Source organism: Dipodomys ordii, unplaced genomic scaffold, assembly GCF_000151885.1.
Source record: "Dipodomys ordii isolate 6190 unplaced genomic scaffold, Dord_2.0 Scaffold10, whole genome shotgun sequence".
NCBI classification, from domain to species: Eukaryota; Metazoa; Chordata; class Mammalia; order Rodentia; family Heteromyidae; genus Dipodomys; species Dipodomys ordii.
The window spans coordinates 7101733-7120352 of NW_012267226.1; the positions used below are offsets into that span (position 1 = coordinate 7101733).

Here is an 18620-nt window from a genome sequence, read left to right on the forward strand (position 1 = left end):
CAAAACTATTAAATTCTCTTTTAAACACTACAGAAATAAGTGCTGAGTCAGCTAGGAGCCTGGGCAGGCTGCCCAAGCATCGCCACCTCTCTCTACCTTGGTGACCGGCTTGCCCAGAGGGTGGCAGGCAGGGAGGGAGGAGAGTGAACCTCCATTGCCGACCAGCACAACACTGAAAATATAGGCAGGCTGCTTGTATCCTACCCAACAGCTGTCATCTGAACTGAGGCAGTTATTCCAAGGTGCCATCTTCCTGAACCAAGGGCATCTGTGGCTAATACAGCCTTCCAGGAAGAGAAAGGCCCAAGGCAAGCAAGTGTTCATCTAACCTTTGGAGACTGGTAGATCTTCTCCCCGAGCTTGCCAGACTATTACAGGTTTCCTCCCTTGAGTCTCCCTACCTTCTTTCTTCTCCCTCTTTCCCAGTCTCCCCTTTCCCCAGATAACTTTATTTTAGCTTAGTGGTGAGGGTTCAGAAGAGGGTACTGGTGACTCCTGGGGCTGGCCTGATGGCTCTGCAGCCTCCAAGGGCAGGTCACATGCTTTAGATTCCTGGGCCTCACAGAGCCTCTCCTGTCCCTGCAAGGGCTCTAGGCATTCCTGGCCTTGGGCTTGGTTGTTCATCTTCTCCTCAGCTTCAATCTCTTCTGATGTGGGGATAGAGTTCTTCTTGGGGCGACCTTTAGGTTTTGTGGGTGCTTCCTGTCCACCTTTAAGAACCTATGTGAGAAAAAGACAAGTTGTTGAGTCTAAAAACAAACTCCTCCCTTTTACTTTCCCAGTCCCCAGGTTCAACTTCCCACAGCATTTAAATCTTCTGAGCAGTGAAGTTACAGGGTGTGGCCTAAAGTATTCTCAATCCTTCCTTCCCCTGTGGTATGCAAAGATAGCTTCACCCATGCTCTGGATACTTTTAGTCAGTTTGGTATTTAAAAATATAAGCATTCAAAGCTCAACTTCAGGAAGAAAAGAAATGAAAATTAAGATGTTCGTGTGATAACTATGATGCTAACAAATGAAAGTAAAGTAATATTTATAGCAAGCAAGAGAACATTTAAACACCATAGTCTAAAAGTGTAATGGGTGCCACCTTTTTGAGACAATCCAAGAATTCAAATCAAAAGCTTTAAAATGTGCATACCACTTCCATAGACACAGAGATTCTCTAGGATAAATCCTCAAAACTGATCTAAGAATGAAACAAAGGTTAATCTGCAAGAAAGTATTCATCTCAATATTGTCCAATGTTCAAATCCCAGTACTGCCAAAAAAAAATCTTTGTATGTGTTTCATAATAGCAAAAGTTTTTTGAGGGGTACGCAAAAGGTTTAGCCATGTAATTGGTCAGATAATTATAGTACATCCCAAAGACAGAATACTAGATAATCATTTCAATTCTTAGAAAAGAGTGTTTGCCAGGTACCAGTGGCTCATGCCTGAAATCCTAGTTACTCAGGAGGCTGAGATCTGAGAATCACAGGTCAAAGCCAAAGCCAACCCCGGGCAGGAAAATCCATGAGATTTTTTTTTTTTTGGTCGTGGGGCTTGAACTCTGGGCTTGGGCACATTCCCTGTGCTCTTCAGCTCAATGTGAGTGCTCTACCATTTGAGCCACAGCACCACTTCCAGTTTTCTAGTGGTTTCTTGGAAATAAGAGTCTCACAGAGTTTCCTGCCTGGGCTGGCTCTGAACTGTGATCCAGAGATCTCAGCCTCCTGAGTAGCTAGGATTACAGGGGTGAGCCACCCGGCACCTGGCCATGAGATTCTTATTTCCAATAAACCACTCAGAAAACCAGAAGTGGCACTGTGTTTCAAATGATAGAGCTCTAGCCTTAAGCTGAAGAGCTGAGGGACAGCGCCTAGGCCCAGAGTTCAAGCCCCGTGACCAACAACAAAAAAAAAGAAAAGAGAGTGTTCAATGACATGGGAAATATTATGATAAATATTTTTATAAAAAGAAGAATATTATACAACATAATCCAACTCGGAAGCTAGATACCTATTAACCTAGTTTGCACTGTCAGGTTCATGGATCTTTTCTCTTTTTCTGTTTTATTTCTGTATTTTCTAAAATTTCCATAAGCATCATGGTTAAATATTTCTATATCAGGTTTAAAAAAGTCTTATAAAAATATATTGTCTTCAAAGTAATAGTAGAAAGTATTCTGGTTGTATAGGTAGGAAAACTAGGTTAAATTCCATGCCCTAGCACTTTTTCAGCTTGGTCTTTGAGAAAGCCTTTTATAGAGGTAGATTATTTTCCTAATCTGTAAAATGGGAAGAGAGTGAGGGAAAACCAGCACCTATCAGACTGAGTAGGCCAAGAACTGGTCCTGAGTAGCGTGGCTTTCCTCTACTCAGAACATACTTCTGCCTGGTTGACTGCTTTTGAAAACCTTCCCCAAGTCAGTCAAATTCTTTCCTCCATGTACCTCAAGAGCGCTTTTTAAAATGTTGTCACTACATGTTTACTGGCCCTGCCCCTCCCACCAAGTCCCTGCACGTAGCAGGCGTTTGACAACTGTTATGGCATGAACTAACTTTTCTCAATAAACATTTCCAGAGAGCTGAAGAAAGATATAAAGCAGGCAAACGAACTGCACCCCAAATGGCCTTGGCTGATGTCAATGGACTTAACACATTTATCGTCACAATTTGTGATCTACACAAGAATCCCATGAAGAGGCAGGGTTATTATTTGAGTATTTATATTTTATTTAGACTGTAACAGGGAGTTCTTTCTGCATTGGCTCCAAACCCTGGCTCAGTATAGATGGTTTTCCTGGACAACTAGGGCTTTGGGAGGACTTGCATTAAATGGAGAAGTAGGGGGTGGGAAATATCTTTGCTACTTACATACTGTGCTAGTATGATTTTATATCTCTGTGGCACAATATTTGTGATAATCCAATTGATATGAAGGAAAGGTTTATTTTGGCTCATGATCAGTTGGCCCATTGCTTTGGGCCATGGTGAGGCAGCACATCACATGGTAGGAGTTTGTGATGGAGGAAGCTGTTCACCTCATGGTGGCCAGGAAGCAAAGAGAAACAGGAAGAGGCACACTCCCCAATGGCCTAACCGCCTCCCCCTAGGTCCTACCTTTTAAAAGCCCCTTTGCCTCCCCAAAGTGCCACAGGATCGAGACAAATTTTTCAACACATGGGCCTTTGAGGAGCATTCCATATCCAAACTGTAGCATATACCTACACTTATCCTCTCTGTTTGCACAAGAGCTCCTTGCAGGAAAATTCTACACTGTTCCTATAAACATCTAATTGCTTGTTGCTTTCTCTATAGTCACTGCATATTCATTAACATTTCCTCTAATAGCAGCAAAGGATCTCCAACGCTAAACTTTAAGAATGACTATATTTACTCATCAAATTATAGTTCTTTTTTATAAACAGCGGAGACATAATTTACATATATATCTTCTATTGAAAGCACACAATTCAATGACTTTTCCAGTCACAGTGTTAGGTAACTTAACACTACAGAGAGGTTTCAGAACACTTCATCATGCTCAGTGGAAATCCTATAGTCATTACCAGCCCCTCATTGTTTCTCTCCAAATCCTTATCCTCCACCACCAGTGTGCTTTTATTCTTTATAGATATGCCTCTTCTGGACATTTCATGTAAATGGAATCATAATTATGTGGACTTTTATGACTGGTTTCTTTCATTTGGGATAGGGTTCTCCAGGCTTGTCTATGTTGTAGCATATACCAGAAAACAGCCTTCATCTGATGCATATACCACATTCTTAATGGGCATTCACTGGTTGTCGGGCTATCTCCCACCATTTTGCCATGATAAATAATGGTGTTATAAATAGTGATGTGTGAGTATCTCTTCACGTCCTTGCTTTTTACTTCTTTTGGACCCAGAAATGGAAGTGCTGGACCAAATGACAATTCTATGGTTAACATTTTTGAGGAGTGTTTTTTCCAAAGCATCTGCCCCATTTACATTCCAGTCAATAATATGGGAGGATTCCATGTCTCCACATAGTCACCAAACACTTGCAATTATCCCTTCCTGATTACAGCCATCATAGCAAGAACAAAGTGGGTTCTCACTGTGGTTATGATTGGCATTTTCCTGATGAGTAAGCAAGTTCAACATCTTTTCAAGCACTCCTGGCCAGTTTATTGGAAGAAAGTCTTGTGCTGTAAGAGCTCTGTAGGTTTTCTGGATACATGTTCCTTATCATATAGAAGACTTGGCAAATATTTGCTCACATTTCGTGGGGTTGTCTTTTCACATTTTAAATGATATCCTTTACAGCACATAAGGTTTGAAATCTAACTTGATTTTTTTCTTCTTGCACATGCTTTTGGTATCATTTCTAAGAAGGATTTTTGTCTAATCCCAAGTCACAAATACTCAGATTTTCATCTATGAGTTATTATAGTTTGGATCTGTGATTCATTTTGAGTTTTGTGTGGAGATATGCAGAAGACCATATATTCTTCATAAAACACTTCCTTTCAGCTATGAACCTGCTCTGTCTGTTAGAATCCATGCTGAGAGCTAACACAGACATATAAAGAGACCTTTAACAAGGGCTAGACAATGACAGAAACCACCTGTGGGGGGAGAGATGCCCTGTACTTTTCAGGTAAGTCAGTATCTGATTTTGATTCCAGTGTGAGCACAGGCTTTTGAAAGCACATGAAGGTGCCAAGATGGAATTTCCATGTTGAAAGCCGCTCCACTGGGTATGAAAGAGGTTATACAAAAGTGTGTTGTCCCATGTAGTAATCAAGCTAGAAAAGGGCAGGTCTAAGGAAGCCACCTAATTGGCAAAAGAAAGTCCAGCCCAGCAATTAGAGAACACCACCCACACAGCTTGGATCAGCCCCACCTGGCTATTTTCCTACAGCATGAAAAAAAAATCAAAACAATCAGACCATTTTCTAAATGGAATAATACATTCCAATGCAAGCAATAATTAGGAGATAACTACTCTCTTGGCTGCTTTCCCCATCGACCTCTGGCCCCCTGCCTCCCAGCACACCTGAGACATGCAATTATTCCATAGCCTCTCTGCACCAGCAGGGATAGTCTCACATGCACTCTGTGGCCTTGCTCCTCTCAGGGGTTCTTCTCTCTATCATTCCTGCAGCCAAGGTGTCCCCTTGGTCCAGAGAGGCTGGACAACCCATTGCAACAGAAGTCTATACTTCTCTTTGTCTCGTGGCACCTCACACGCTGTCTCCTGAAAAGCCCTCCTCTGAACTCTAAAACTAGATGTTCTCGTTGTTCTGTTGTTGAAAGTAACCAGATAGAGCCCTTTGCTTCCTTCTCAAGGTGCAGACTGTAGACAGGCATAGAGCGTGAATTATGGGGTATCAGGGCAGTGAGACCATCTCAAGTAGTGTCTGTGTCCCTCACTTTTCAGACCAGAAACAGCACACAGAAAGAGTTGTCAAGATCCAAAACCAAGCCAAGTACAGCTGGGATTTAGACGCCAAACCTCTGTCCATTTGAATCCAGAATTATGTTCTGTATAAATTGTGAAGGACGTGGTTTTCTTTTTTATTGCTCTTACTTACCTGCAATAACTCAACCTTCCCACAGATTCAAAGCAGAGTCAGAAACTGAGGTGATTTTGCCTCTCTCTTTCTTCCTGTGCCCCTATATTCCCTTCCCTTGTCCTTCCTCCCTCTCTCCCTCTCCCTCCCTTTTTCCCTCCCTCCCTCCCTCCTTTTCTCTCTCTCTAACAATGAAAGCCACCTAACTGATGACAGTTTCTGCAAAGCTGATTCTCCAGCATGAATTTCCTCCCAGGACCTTAGACAATTATCCCAATTGGAAGACAGAATACACCCCAAACAGGGCCCAAATGCCAAAGCTCTGACCAGGAGCAAACATCAGGCTAAGACTGTTCTTAGCCAAAGAGATGCTCAGGGTCCCAGAAACCTATAGAACTCACTTTCAGCTTATCTATGTTGACCTTCAAAAGTTGGAATTCTCTGGAGACATAGATTTTGGTGAATAACAATAGCAGTAGTAATAATAATAATTACTATTATAAAAAGGTAACTCGCATTCCTCATTTGCATCCTGTGTGGCAAACACTAGTCTCAATATTTCATAGATTATTTCAGTCAGCTGGGCACTGGCATCTAATGCCTATAATACCAACTACTCAGGAGGCTGGCATCCAGTGGATTGTGATTTTAAGCCAGACTGAGCAGAAAAGTCCAAGAAATTGCCTCTCTAATTAACTAGTAAAAATGCCAGGCTAGAAGCATGGTTCAAGTGGTAGAGTAGACAGCCAAACAAGGAGGCCCTGAGTTCAAAGCCCCAGTACCAGAAAAAAAGAGGAGGAGGAGGAGGAGGAGGAGGAGGAGGAGGCGGCGGCAGCGGCGGCAGCAACTCAAATAACAAATCTATAAAGTATATGCATAGCATTTTATTAATGAGGCACATAGAGGTTTAGTATAACCTGTCCAGAATTATACAGACAACAACTGGTAACTTGCTATCTGGAGACTATTAAATCGAAAGCTAATGTTGGTGCTTGGTGTGTGGCCCACCTAAATCCTGTGAGTGGGAGAGGAAGTTGGTATCCATTTGCATGCATCCCCTCATGGAAGAGAGCTGTGTTTGAAAGCTGAAGACCACTAAACAGTAATAAGCGGTTTTCAGGCTATTTTTACAAAACACGGTGTTTCCTACTTGAATGGAAGGCAACAGAACTGGAATAAAGGGTGAGCATCCCATCTCCCCATGCAAGAAGAAATTTACTCAGCCCGCTATAAGTTACAAAGCTGACCAGTCAAAACTCGTCAGAGATGCTATCTGGGCTTTGGCAACATTGTCTTTTGCAGCCGTGTGAATCAGTCTGAGAATCAAGTGCTAATCTTTTTTCCAGTTCCAATTAGGTTACTAGCCCTGAGACATCCTTATGTTACCCAATTATCTTTTTCTTTTCCTCTAGTACCTGAAGAGATAACCTTGAAAGAGTTTTACCAGGAAAAAAATATCTATGAAGCAATAAGGCCCTCAACAATGCCTTGTTGTTCTGAGGGAATTAGAATTCAACAGTCCTTCACTCCATCTTGAAGTTCTCAAGTCCTTCTCACCCCTACACACACGCTTGTGTTCCCCTCTTTCTACCTGCAGTTCCATTGCCACCCTCAGCTGCACACATCCACTAAGGGCAGGTTACATGGTTCTTCCTCTAGGAAGCTTTCCCTTCTCTGTTCTGATGTGGAACCCTGTACATTCTCTACTCCTGTCCTGGCTCCTCCATCTAATTATATTTTAGGTCCATCTCCCCTACTTAACTTGAGTAGCTTTTTAATGATCTGTTGTTGTTTTGTTGGAGGTTTTTAGGTCCACTGGGGTTGGAACTCACAAACTCCTGTTGCCTGGGCCTATTTACTCAGCTGGTGCTCTATTACTTAAACCATGCCTCCAACTCAGCTTTTTGTTGGTTAACTGGAGATGGAATCTTAAGGATTTTTCTTCCTGGGATGGCCTCAAACTGATCTTCACACTTCAGTCTGGTAAGTAGCTAGGATTAGGCCTGAGACACACGCCAACAGTTAATTTTATTTTTAATGGCCAGATTCCTACCTTTTCATTATAGCACTATTGCCTGATGAAACTAAGTTCTCCATAAATGCTTGCTGTTGTGAATTACAAGTTTGGCCCTTATCTTTCCTGCATGGACCTGAATAATGATTGACCTAGAACAGTCTCGGAGGTTAAATCTGCTGAGTTACTTCCATTTTGATTTATATGGCATTGATAACCATCAAGAGCCAGCCCACAACTGTGCCAGCAGCACCATGGCTGGGGGAAAAACAAGTGACATCAGAAGCTAAGGCGCATGCGTTGTCCCACGGTCCTGGGCGGGGCGGGCCGAGAGGGTTGGCTGTCAGTTTGTGAATCATCTGACTCATGAAAAGATTGCTGATAACCAACTGAAACAATGCCTCTGCTGCTCTAGAGACATTGATTTCAAGGGCGATGATTGACGAGGAAGGAGGTGGGTGGTGGAACTTGCACAGAAAGCACTGAAGGGACTTGCCCAAAATCAACCAGGGAGGGGCAGGCATGGGAATGCAGCCCAGCGTTTCTCACTCCCAAATCTGCTTCCTTCAGAGAACAATTCCCCCAAAGGTTTCCACCTGAAGCTTCATATATGCAGCATGGCAGATTTGAGAATGATTATCTATCTAAATGGATCTCAGTCATCTTTCAGTTTTAACTTGCTGCTACCTTCCTCACTCATTGTCTTTCTTTTTTTTTTTGAAGTGTTGAGGTTTGAACTCAGGACCTTGCACTGGCTAGGCAGATGCTCTATCACTTGAGCCACACCACCAGTCCTCTCCTCTGAACTCTTACGGGATGGTCAGCCATAATAAATGAACAAGCTTTTAGTCAGAATGGGCTCCTCAGCTACCTGTTGCCCTTCTTTCTCTATCTGGATCCTAGATTCCATCCAATAGGCCATATTTTATTTCATTACTTCCTGTGGTGCCAAAGATATGTCATGGTTCATAGGAAACTCTAAGTAAAAATTTGTTGGTTCATGCAATATGTGATTGTCATACATATAACCTCATCTCTGCCTTACTTGGAGAGGTATTTGTGGGCCAGTCAACTCCCCAGGAAAACCCTTCCCTCAAGGGTCAGGGCCTCCCAAAAGGAATTCTAACTTCTGTTTAGGAACTCCTTTCTGAAAACCAAATCACTGCTACTTCTTGACTTTGTCTATTTTTTTTCCTACCAATATTCATTTATGATTTACTCATTTATCCTTTCTAGCATGTGATAACATAGAGCGTCCATGTTATGGTATAGATTTGAAAGGCATACAAATTGAAGGTCTGGTCCCCAGTGCAGCAATCCTCAGGAGGGTGGGAGGAAATTTGGGGAAGTAATTGGATCATGAGGGCTCTAACCTCACCAACCAAGAGATCCAGTCCATTGGTGGTCTTTGGGGAGATGATGAAAACTTAAGGGGTGTGGCCTAGCTTTTGATGCTGTTATCTGGTACCGATGCCTCTCTCTGTCACTCTTGGTGTCTCTCTCTCTCTCTTAACTCTCCATCTCTCTCCTTCTCTGTCTTCTCTGATATAAGCATCTTTGCTCCCCACATGATGCTTTGCCTCCCTGTAGGACCTACAGGCCCAGTAGCAAAAGAACCAAGTAATCCATGTCCAGAAGCCTCTGAAACTACAAATCAAAATAACACTCCCCCCCTTTAAGTTGATCTGTCTCCTACATTCCCTCCGCTTTAAGTTGATCTGTCTCGTACATTCCCCCTACCCCACTTAAGTTGATATGTCTCATATATTTTACCACCATGGTAGAAATCTGGCCAATATAAGCAAGACTTTAAGGTTTAAGAAAAAGAGCAATAGATAAAACCACAATCTGAGAAAAGTCTCTTTCCACTGACTTTTTTTCCTAAAAACTGAGGAAGAGGAGCATCTCAGAAACTCAGCTGAGGTAGTAAACATCCTATTCCAGCACTCAATAACCAGGAAATATGAGCCTGTGATACAGAAGGAGAAAGAGCCAAGGAGATCCAATGAAGTTGTGAGAGACTCATGTGGGATGATGCTGGGTACTACTTTCATCCTGGAAAGAGGAGGGGAGAGGAGGTAAAATGGTATATAACCACAATATGGCCACTTGAGAAGCAGAGATTGGGAGGATTGTTGCTCAAGGCCAGCCCAGGCAAAAAAATCCCATCTCAGTAAGCAATCTGGGTGTGATGGTAACCCATATGTAATCCCAGCTACAAGGGGAAGGAGTAGGTAAGAGAATCACAGTTGGATTCTGACCCTGGGCAAAGTCAGTGGAGACCTTTTCTAAAAAATACCTGAAGAAAGAGCTGGAGTGTAGCTCCAATGGTTAAGCACTTGCCTAGCAAGTGGGATGCCCTGAGACAAATCCCAGCACTGCCCCCAAAAAGAAAAGAAAGGATAAATGATAATGACATTGAGACCCACAAAACAGGTGTTTTAGTCCCAGTGTATTTAAGAAAGACAAAAATTCTCATTTGCTAGGAACTAGAGCCACAGTATGGAAATACTAGAACCATCGTATGGAAATGAGGTCATTAGACTATGTACTTTGGAGTACTTGCTAACATGCCAGTTCCCAGACCCATCACAGATTATAGAACATAAGTTTTGGGAAGGAGCTTAGACCCTGCATTTCCACCTGCTTTTCAAGTGGCTATAATGCCCACTGAGTTTAAGGATGCTTGAATTACAAGAGTAACAGAACAGATGTGTCCTTACTGTCACCTTACCAGAGGGTTCTGTTCTCTATTCTTAGTTATTGGTGGGAGGCAAAGGAAATGATTTACAAAGGCTAGAAGGCAAAGGTCAAACTAGCAGCTAAGAAGCCAGTGGGCTTTCTTCCTCTCTAATTTCTAAGGGAACCTTGTAAAAGAGTATCTCTTATTAAGAAGGCATTCCCATCCTATAGCCCAAATGACTGAATGGTCCTTCCTATCTCCCAACAAACCCTGTGGTAGGAATTCTCCACTGTAAGATGAAGTTAAGACTCTCTCCTTTCTTACCATTTTCTTCCATTTCATCCTGCGGTTCTGATACCAAGTCTTCACCTGCAGCTGAGTGAGTCCCAGAGACTGGGCCAAGTCCAACCTAGAAGGCAGGAAATACATAGGAATAGTGAGGAAGACAGGATAGAATAAGAAAGATGGGTTCCTAGTGACCCACTCTGGGCACTTACAGGGATTTTCTTTTAAGAATCTTATAAAGAAATGTGAGACTTAAAATTAAACAAGACAGCCACCCTGACGGTCATCTGGGATAGTCCTCAAGTCTTTAATTGACTTGGAAAGGATGACTGAGCCTTCCTCAGAAAGTCCTTTTGCTGATCTGATGGTCTTCACCCTGATCTTCCATGAAATGTGTCCTCTGACCCAAATCCCAAACCAGAAATGAAGTCTAAAGTAAAAGGTATATCATTCCACTTTCAGGAGATCCCTTCCTCCACTGCTTCCCACAAACCAGCAGCCAGCACAGGGTCCCATGATCTCAAATGGCCTCTCATCTCTTCATATGTGTTAGTCCTACCTTCTAACCAAACAGCAAACCTACCTGGTCATTTTATCCACAAAAAGTGATGGTCCACCTATGTGCTGATTGGAAAAACTGTCTTCCTGAGCCAATGCTAGCTTCCACCCTATAGCCCCTGCATAGTGAAGCAGCGTACACTTGTAAAGCAGCAGCAGCAGTGGCTACCACTGTGTAAAAGTCTCCAGGTTTCTGACCATTGCCATTTGTGCTATAAGGCCTACTCATTCACAGAGGCTTACACAGGCACAAACCTGTGCCATCAGGAGTCCGGGGTTCATGTTCTCAGCTGCAGCTTTCTCTACCCAAAGAAATGGATACATTGGTAAGATCAGTGGGCACCAGCCCCAAAGATTTTAGGTGCTAACTCTTGGTGGTCTCACGTATAGCTACCCAACTACTGCCATCTCACTCTGACCAGAGTGCACAGAGCAATCAGTCTCTGATAATCAAAATAGAGTGTACCCTCAAGGACTTCTAAGTTAGTCTTAAATCTGCATTCACCTATTGCTGCTCATTCAGACCAAAGGACAGCTCAGAGTTTTACTGAAAATGATTCAGAGAACCAAGCCAATAAATGTCCAGTGCCAACAACAGCTAGCTCTTCCCATTATAAAAGCACCCATGTTCCAAGTAGTCTATACTGAGAAGCAAGAACCCAGGGGTCTAATCTCGCCGATTCTGGCTTCCCAGCGCTCCATGGGCTCTGGTGATTGGCCAAGTTCTCCTGCCTGGGCTGCTGCAGAGGCTTCCCCACCCCCACCTACCACGGACCTTGCGATCCTGGTTCACCTGAGGCCATCAGGTGCATTAGTCAATGGAAGGTTCACAGCTCTGCCAGTGCATTAGCAAATGGTGTTAGCTCACTTGGGAAAAATGCATCCTTGACTCACTCTGGCTACAGAAACCATTGACTGTCATCAGCTTTCTCTCATTACCTGCCACCGTTACAAATTCTCACTTCCCTGCATATTCACTTAGATGGGTCACCTAGGAAACCAGGGAAACAAACAAGGAGGAAGGGGGAGCAGGAGCTGCAGGATGAGGGAGCACCCATGGCCTTGGTCACGTAGGGAGGTGAGGAACATGTGGAGGGCGGGTCTGGCGGCAGCTTCCATGCCAACCAGATGGTCCCTTCCTCTCCAGGCAAGTGAATCAGTCCTGTATTGGTCACCTGAGAGACACCTGGGCAAGTATCAAGAAGCCTCAGGAGATTTATAAGAGAACTAATATGTTTGTAAAAAAAAAATAGCTAGAAGCTAGCTTAGAAGTCCTTGAAGGCACACTCTATTTTAATAATCAGAGACTGATTGATCTGTGCATTCTGGTCAGAGTGAGATGGCAGTAGTTTGGTAGCTATATGTGAGACCACCAAGAATCAGCACCTAAAATCTTTGGGGCTGGTGCCCACCAATCTTACTAATGTGTCCATTTTTTTGGGTAGAGAAAGTTGCAGCTGAGAACTTGACCCCAGGACTTCTGATGGCACAGGCTAATGATTGTGCAGGCCTCTATGAAAGAGTAAGCCTTATTGTGCAAGTTTTCTGAAAAATCCCTGTATCCTAAAACCCTTCAGGTATACCACCATGCATGTCATATCACCATAGCACCATAAATAATGGTGCCATAAGGCTCTCAGTTACCTGCCAGGGACATCACCATACCATCGAACGTCAATCTATGAAATCCCTTTTCACAGATCTGTCTCCATTGTCTACCAAAAGCAACCCCACATGCACAGGTCCAACACAGAACTCACCTCTTTCCCCACCAGGGCCCCTTTGTCTGTTCCCGCCCTTCTCACTGCAGTAAAAGACCCCCACAAGAAGTTCAACTCTTTCTCTCTTCCTTCCCTAAGATTCCCTATCCATTCCATCTTCAAAATAGTTCTCCCATGTATTTCCTCACCTTTCTCCCCATGGTCTAGACCCTCTGTACCCCTGCAACCATTTTGGATTCTCTTCTAACTGGTTTCCCTGCTAATCAATCAGTTATGGAACCACCAAAGCCATGATTCTGCAATGTCTGTCAGGTCATGTCATTTCTGGTTCTGGCCTGCCTAAACAGCAAAGCCCACATTCCTCAGCCAAACATACCAGACCCTTCCTACCTATCCAGATTCATCTCCCATACTCACAACTGGAGCCAAGAGGTCCCAACCACCTGTCATTCCCTCAACATATCTGAAAGATACATTACTGTATAAGCAATCACCCTTTGCTGGAACCAAATCCCTTAATTATCACCTCCTCTGAGAAGCCTTCCTGACCTGTACCTGTCACACACATAGCAACATCTTTGGGTTTCAAGGCCACTGGCACTATATGACATTGGTATTGGCTCTTTGAACTGCAGTTTCTTTAGCTATTCTTTCCCTATGGTCTCCTTCAAAGTAGAGCCCTATATATTGTTTTCTGGCACCAGAACCCCTGGTACCCATGAAACCGATGAGGTCTGGCTATAACATCAGTCTTCTAGAGGGTAGTTACAGATTCCTGTTTTACTTACATTTGTGTCACAGTTGCTCATAATAGCTTCAGAGAATTATTTGTGTTTCTTTCTCATTTGCTTTGACAAGACGGAAGCTAGACCTCATGTGGACATGGTGGTGAGCAAGAAAAATAAAAGACCTAGAAAAATCCCCTTAACTCATAGGCTCACACATTATCTCAGCATCTCAGACTTGAAGGAATGAGGCAAGATACACACTCTTGTATATTTTGCATTGAAGATCTAATTTTAAGAGATGGAAGGGGAGTATTGGGCACTGGTGGTTCACAAGAAAAGTAGCTAATCCAGATCTTAGTCGACATCTGTAATCCTGATCCCAGGAAGTTGAGATCTGAAGTATCACAGTTCAAAGCCAACCTGGGCAGAAAAGACCTTCAGATTTTATCTCCAAAATAACCAGCAATGGGGAAGAATGATGGAAGGTGCGACATGGGTCAAGATGTATATGTACTCATAAATTCACATGTTGAATTAAGATTTCTTTGTCCAACTACTGTATTTAAAGGTAACAGAACAAACAAATAGCCAGCAAAAACTTGGGCTAAAGGCACGTCTCAAGGGTAGGCCTTGAATCCAAGAATTACTGAGTCCAAGTCCTAATATTACTCCTCCCAGCCCTCCCCCCCCCAAAAAAATGGGGAGGTACTGAGGCTCTGCATTCCTCTCAGAGAGCAAAACTCCCCTTCACATTACCTGCAGAACACTCACCCACTCACCTGTCTGGAGTGGACAAGTACTTCTGCTTCTGGAATTTCTTCTCCAGGCCCATGAGCTGCAGCTCAGTGAAGATGGTCCGACTCCGGCGAGGCTTCTTCTGCCGAGGTGTGGGCTGCTCTGCTTCTGACTCACTGCTAGCTAACGCCTCACCCGGGGCCTCCACAGAGGCAGCCTCAGTGGCTGGGTGGCGGGACAGCACAGGGGTAATTCCCGCAGTGGTGGGGACCAGGTGGGAGATGACCGTGGGCTGTCGGGTGATCACAGAAAGGAGAGGATAGGCCCGAAGAGAAGGGGCACCTGGAAAACACAGCAGAGAAACAGGTCATCATAAGGGGCAGTGGGTGAACAGAGGTTGGGGGCCCAAAGAGGACATTTGCTGAGACCTGTCCCCAATGACAGAGCTTCCCCCTTGGGAGTGAGGGAGGAAGGAGGGGATGAAGAAAAGGCATCTGGAGATGACAAGGGAAGAAAGGCTATATGAGATTTGTTCCGTTTAGGGTATGAGACTATCCATGCACCCTCTCAGAAGATACTAGAAACACATATATCTCAATTGCAAAGTCAATTTGTAATATTCAAAGGTCCTGAGAACAACCTGTGGTCTTTGTATGTGTATGTGCTAGTACTGGATGGAGCTGGAACTCAGGGCTTACTAGCTGTCTTTTTGTTCTTTCATTCAAGGACAGTGCTCTACCACTTGAGTCACACCTCTACTTCCAGCTTTTTGCTCAGTAATTGGAGATTTTTAAAAAGCCTCTCTATTTGCCTGTCTGGGCTGGCTTTGAACTGGGATCCTCAGATCTCAGTCTCCTGAGGATTGAGGATTACAGGCATGAGCCACTGGAACCCAGCTACAGCATTGGATTTAAGATGTCTTGATCATGACCTATAGACATCATTTTGTCTTTCTGGACCTCCATTTGGGCATACTGATAGTAAAAGTAACTAATTTCAAAGAGCTCTTTGAAGTCTTTAATAAACTGATGCCACAAAAGTATCTCTCAGTGCACTATTTGGAAATAAAGAAGTCTCAAGGCTGCCTTGTGGGTCTAAGTGTAGTTCTAACAACAGACTATGGGGAGGAGATAAGGCAAGCAAGTGCCAACCAACATCCACTGCTCTATGCTAAACCTCATTTATGTCATAGGAGCCCCCCAGGAGCTACTTGTGAACCAGCTCTCCTCTCTGGTTTGGCATTATTCATCTTACTCATGTTTTAGATGCCAGGCCAAGTCATTAAAACAGTTACATTCTCTTGTTCTTTGAGTATACTCCTTGCAGAGCCGGGCAGAAACCACAGAGTTGTTAGCTATCATTTATCACCAAGTGCTATATCTACCATGAACTCTCCAGCCAACTCTAATACCCAAGCTTTTATGTTATAGATTCAAGAAAATTTAAGAAAGAAAATCATCTGAGAACAGTGTTTTACAGCAACAAAATGAGGCTACTAGTTTCATACACATACTAAAAGGTATGTGATAGAAAGAAACCCTCTGGAGGTTTTTGCCTTTTCTTTTAATAAGGACTACCTTTCTCTATCAGATTACTTTTTGATCTAGAAACGTAGGAGCTAACCTAGGAAATGGATAATGCCTGCATGTAAGTCCAGCTTTTAATTACTTTGTGTGTGTGTTCCAATAAAGCTTTATTAACAAAAACAACTGGAGGGCCAGATTTGATTCATGTTATCACTTTAAAAAGTTACCTTTGTTTTGCCTACCATGGAATATTATCTAGAAAGTATGTTACTATCTATAATGGCAAAAGCATGAGGCAATCACAATACTGTTGATATTAAAGTTTTACCAATAATTCATACCAAGAAGTATCTACCACCAAGTCCCCAGTTTGAGTTCTACTTGCCCATGTGTACAAAGATTTGTAGACAAGCATATTTACTGTCATGAGGAGGGAAGATAGCCATACAAAATAGAGGAGAGGACAGAGAAATAGCAAAAATACCCAAACAAACAAACGAACAGGATCCCCAGGTGTCCCAATACCCAGTACTTCTGTATGATTTTGTCATACACATGAGTTATATGCATCATTTTAAAAAAGGAAAGCTAAGTTTGGGTGGAATTCAGGGCCCTTCACTTGCTTGGGATGCTCCACCACATGAGCCATGCCACCAGCTTTGTTTTTGCTGCCTTTCTTGTCTGTCTGTGTGTGTGTGTGTGTGTGTGTGTGTGTGTGTGTGTGTGTGTGTGTGTGTGTGCTGGTCCTGGGGCTTGGCCTTAGAGCCTGGGTACTGTCCTTGAGCTCTACCACAGCTCCACTTAAGGATTTGTGATGGCTAATTGGAGCTAAGAGTCTCATGGACTTTCATGTCTGAGCTAGCCTTGAATCATAATCCTCCCACTCTCCACATCCCAAATAGGACCACTGGCCCACCAGGAGCCAGTTTTGATAGGTTCTTTTAAAAAGCAAACCCCATTAAAAACTTGGTAAAAATTACACTGACCTTATCAATTCATTTAGGGAAAGATAGCTCCTTTAATGATTCTACCATTTGATAAATAGAAAACCCAATTGGGGATTATTTTTCTAAATGGCTTCTGATGATGTATGCAATTTGGGTCTTTATGTACTAAACCCGGCCAGGCAGTGGTTTGTACATATAACACCAGATACTCAGGAGACAGAGATATGGAAGACAAGTTTGAGGCCAGCTTGGGAGGTGAGGGGCATGGAGGGAGTTAACAAGATGTCATCTAATAAAGCATGCTGGTCGTGTGGTGATGTGGATCTGTAATTTCAACTACACAAAAGCCATAGGTAGGATAATCTCTATCCCAGAGCAGCCCAGGCTAAAGGGTAAGACCCTATCTGAAAAAAAAAAAACTAGAGTAAAAAAGGGCTAGAGGTATGGCTAAAAGTGGTAGAGCGCCTGCCTAGAAAGCACAGTACCCACAATTCAAACTGCAATACAGGGAAGGAAGGAAAGGAGGGACGGAGGGGAGAAAAAAGAAAAAGAAAGAGAAAAGAAAGAAAGAAAGAGAGAGAGAGAGAGGGAGAGAGGGAGGGAAGGAGGGAGGGAGGAAGGAAGGAAGGAAGGAGAGAGAGAGAAAGAGAGAAAGAAAAAGAAAGAAAGAGAGAAAGAAAGAAAGGAGAGAGAGAAAGAGAGAAAGAAAGAAAAGAAAGAAAGAAAGTGGGAGGAAGGGAAGGAAGGAAGGAAGGAGGGAGAGAGAAAGAAAGAAAGAGGAAGGGAAGGAAGGAAGGAAATAAGGGAGGAAGGAAGCAAGCAAGCAAGGAAGGAGGGAAAGAGGGGGAGAGGGAAAAAAGAGAGATTAAACCTTATGAAAACATCCTTTAAATGAAAAACATAACTTCTAATGAATGTTAGTGACAGAAGAAAACATCTGAATCACTGAAGTCCATAGGTTCAAGAATTCCTTAATCCAATGTTCTTAAGCAAATTCCCTGACAAAAAGCACACTCCCCCACCCCCGCTCCACCTCTTGCTCAGAACAACACGCTCTGCATGCTGAGAAATGCTCCTCAGGGTTCGTTTTAGGAGGAGAACTCCTGTAAATAAATCCAACTATACAGCAAGACACTGTTTTGGGCTCCTCTGCATTCAATTTGGCTCTAGGTTTGGAAGGAAGAGGCTGGCTGGGACAGGTCTGTGGCTGATGGGCATATGTCAAAGCACTGAATCTCCTGGAGGAGACAAACCCAGGAGACAGAAAAGTGAGATCACCAACAGCTACCTTCAGCTAGCTGTTTGCTATCTTTCTGTGTTTTCATATATGTCCCAATTTTCCACCAAATAGCTTTGACCCAGAGCTTGTAATTTCACAGAGCAGTTACCAGTCAAGAGGAGTTCTGAGATCCAGCCATATCTAGAGTTTTGCCTTACAATTCTGAAGATCAAGGCAAAATTCTGTGTTAATGTCTAATTCCTGGGAATCCTCACCATGTGCAAACATGGCATGCAGACAGCTGAGCTGCCCTGTTACTCTGGACCATTTACATATGCTTATGAAACTCAAACACGTTTTTTTGCTACTGAGAGTGATGACTGTCATAAGCCAGAGACACTGCTTAAACAAACACATTTCTAATTGACAAAAGGCATGTCAACATGACCACACTGAAGGCATTTTCTAAGAATTGTTTTTCTTCAATCTTACCCAATGTTTGGTTATAGGATGAATATCATAACTTCATGTATCTCGTACCTAGAAATACTTCCTTGCCCAATGTTTATCCTTTTAGAGAATTCTTTGAGATTTAAAACCTGAGTACATTAGAGGTTATCTGTGCTCACAAAAGGAATTTGGGAGATGTATATCAATCAG

General features: G+C 43.2%; 1 protein-coding gene across 1 annotated transcript in view; it reads right to left on the reverse strand.

Moving 5' to 3' along the window:
* Positions 1-333: 333 nt before the first annotated feature.
* Barx2 (BARX homeobox 2) overlaps positions 334-18620 on the reverse strand; it is a 76941-nt gene continuing 58654 nt past the window's right edge. Inside the window, exons 2-4 of the mRNA XM_013009645.1 lie at positions 14313-14610; positions 10566-10650; positions 334-720 (exon numbers count right to left, since the gene is read on the reverse strand). Coding sequence (XP_012865099.1) covers positions 454-720; positions 10566-10650; positions 14313-14610 — 650 coding nt within the window. The 3' untranslated portion in view covers positions 334-453. The remainder of the gene's footprint in view (positions 721-10565; positions 10651-14312; positions 14611-18620) is intronic.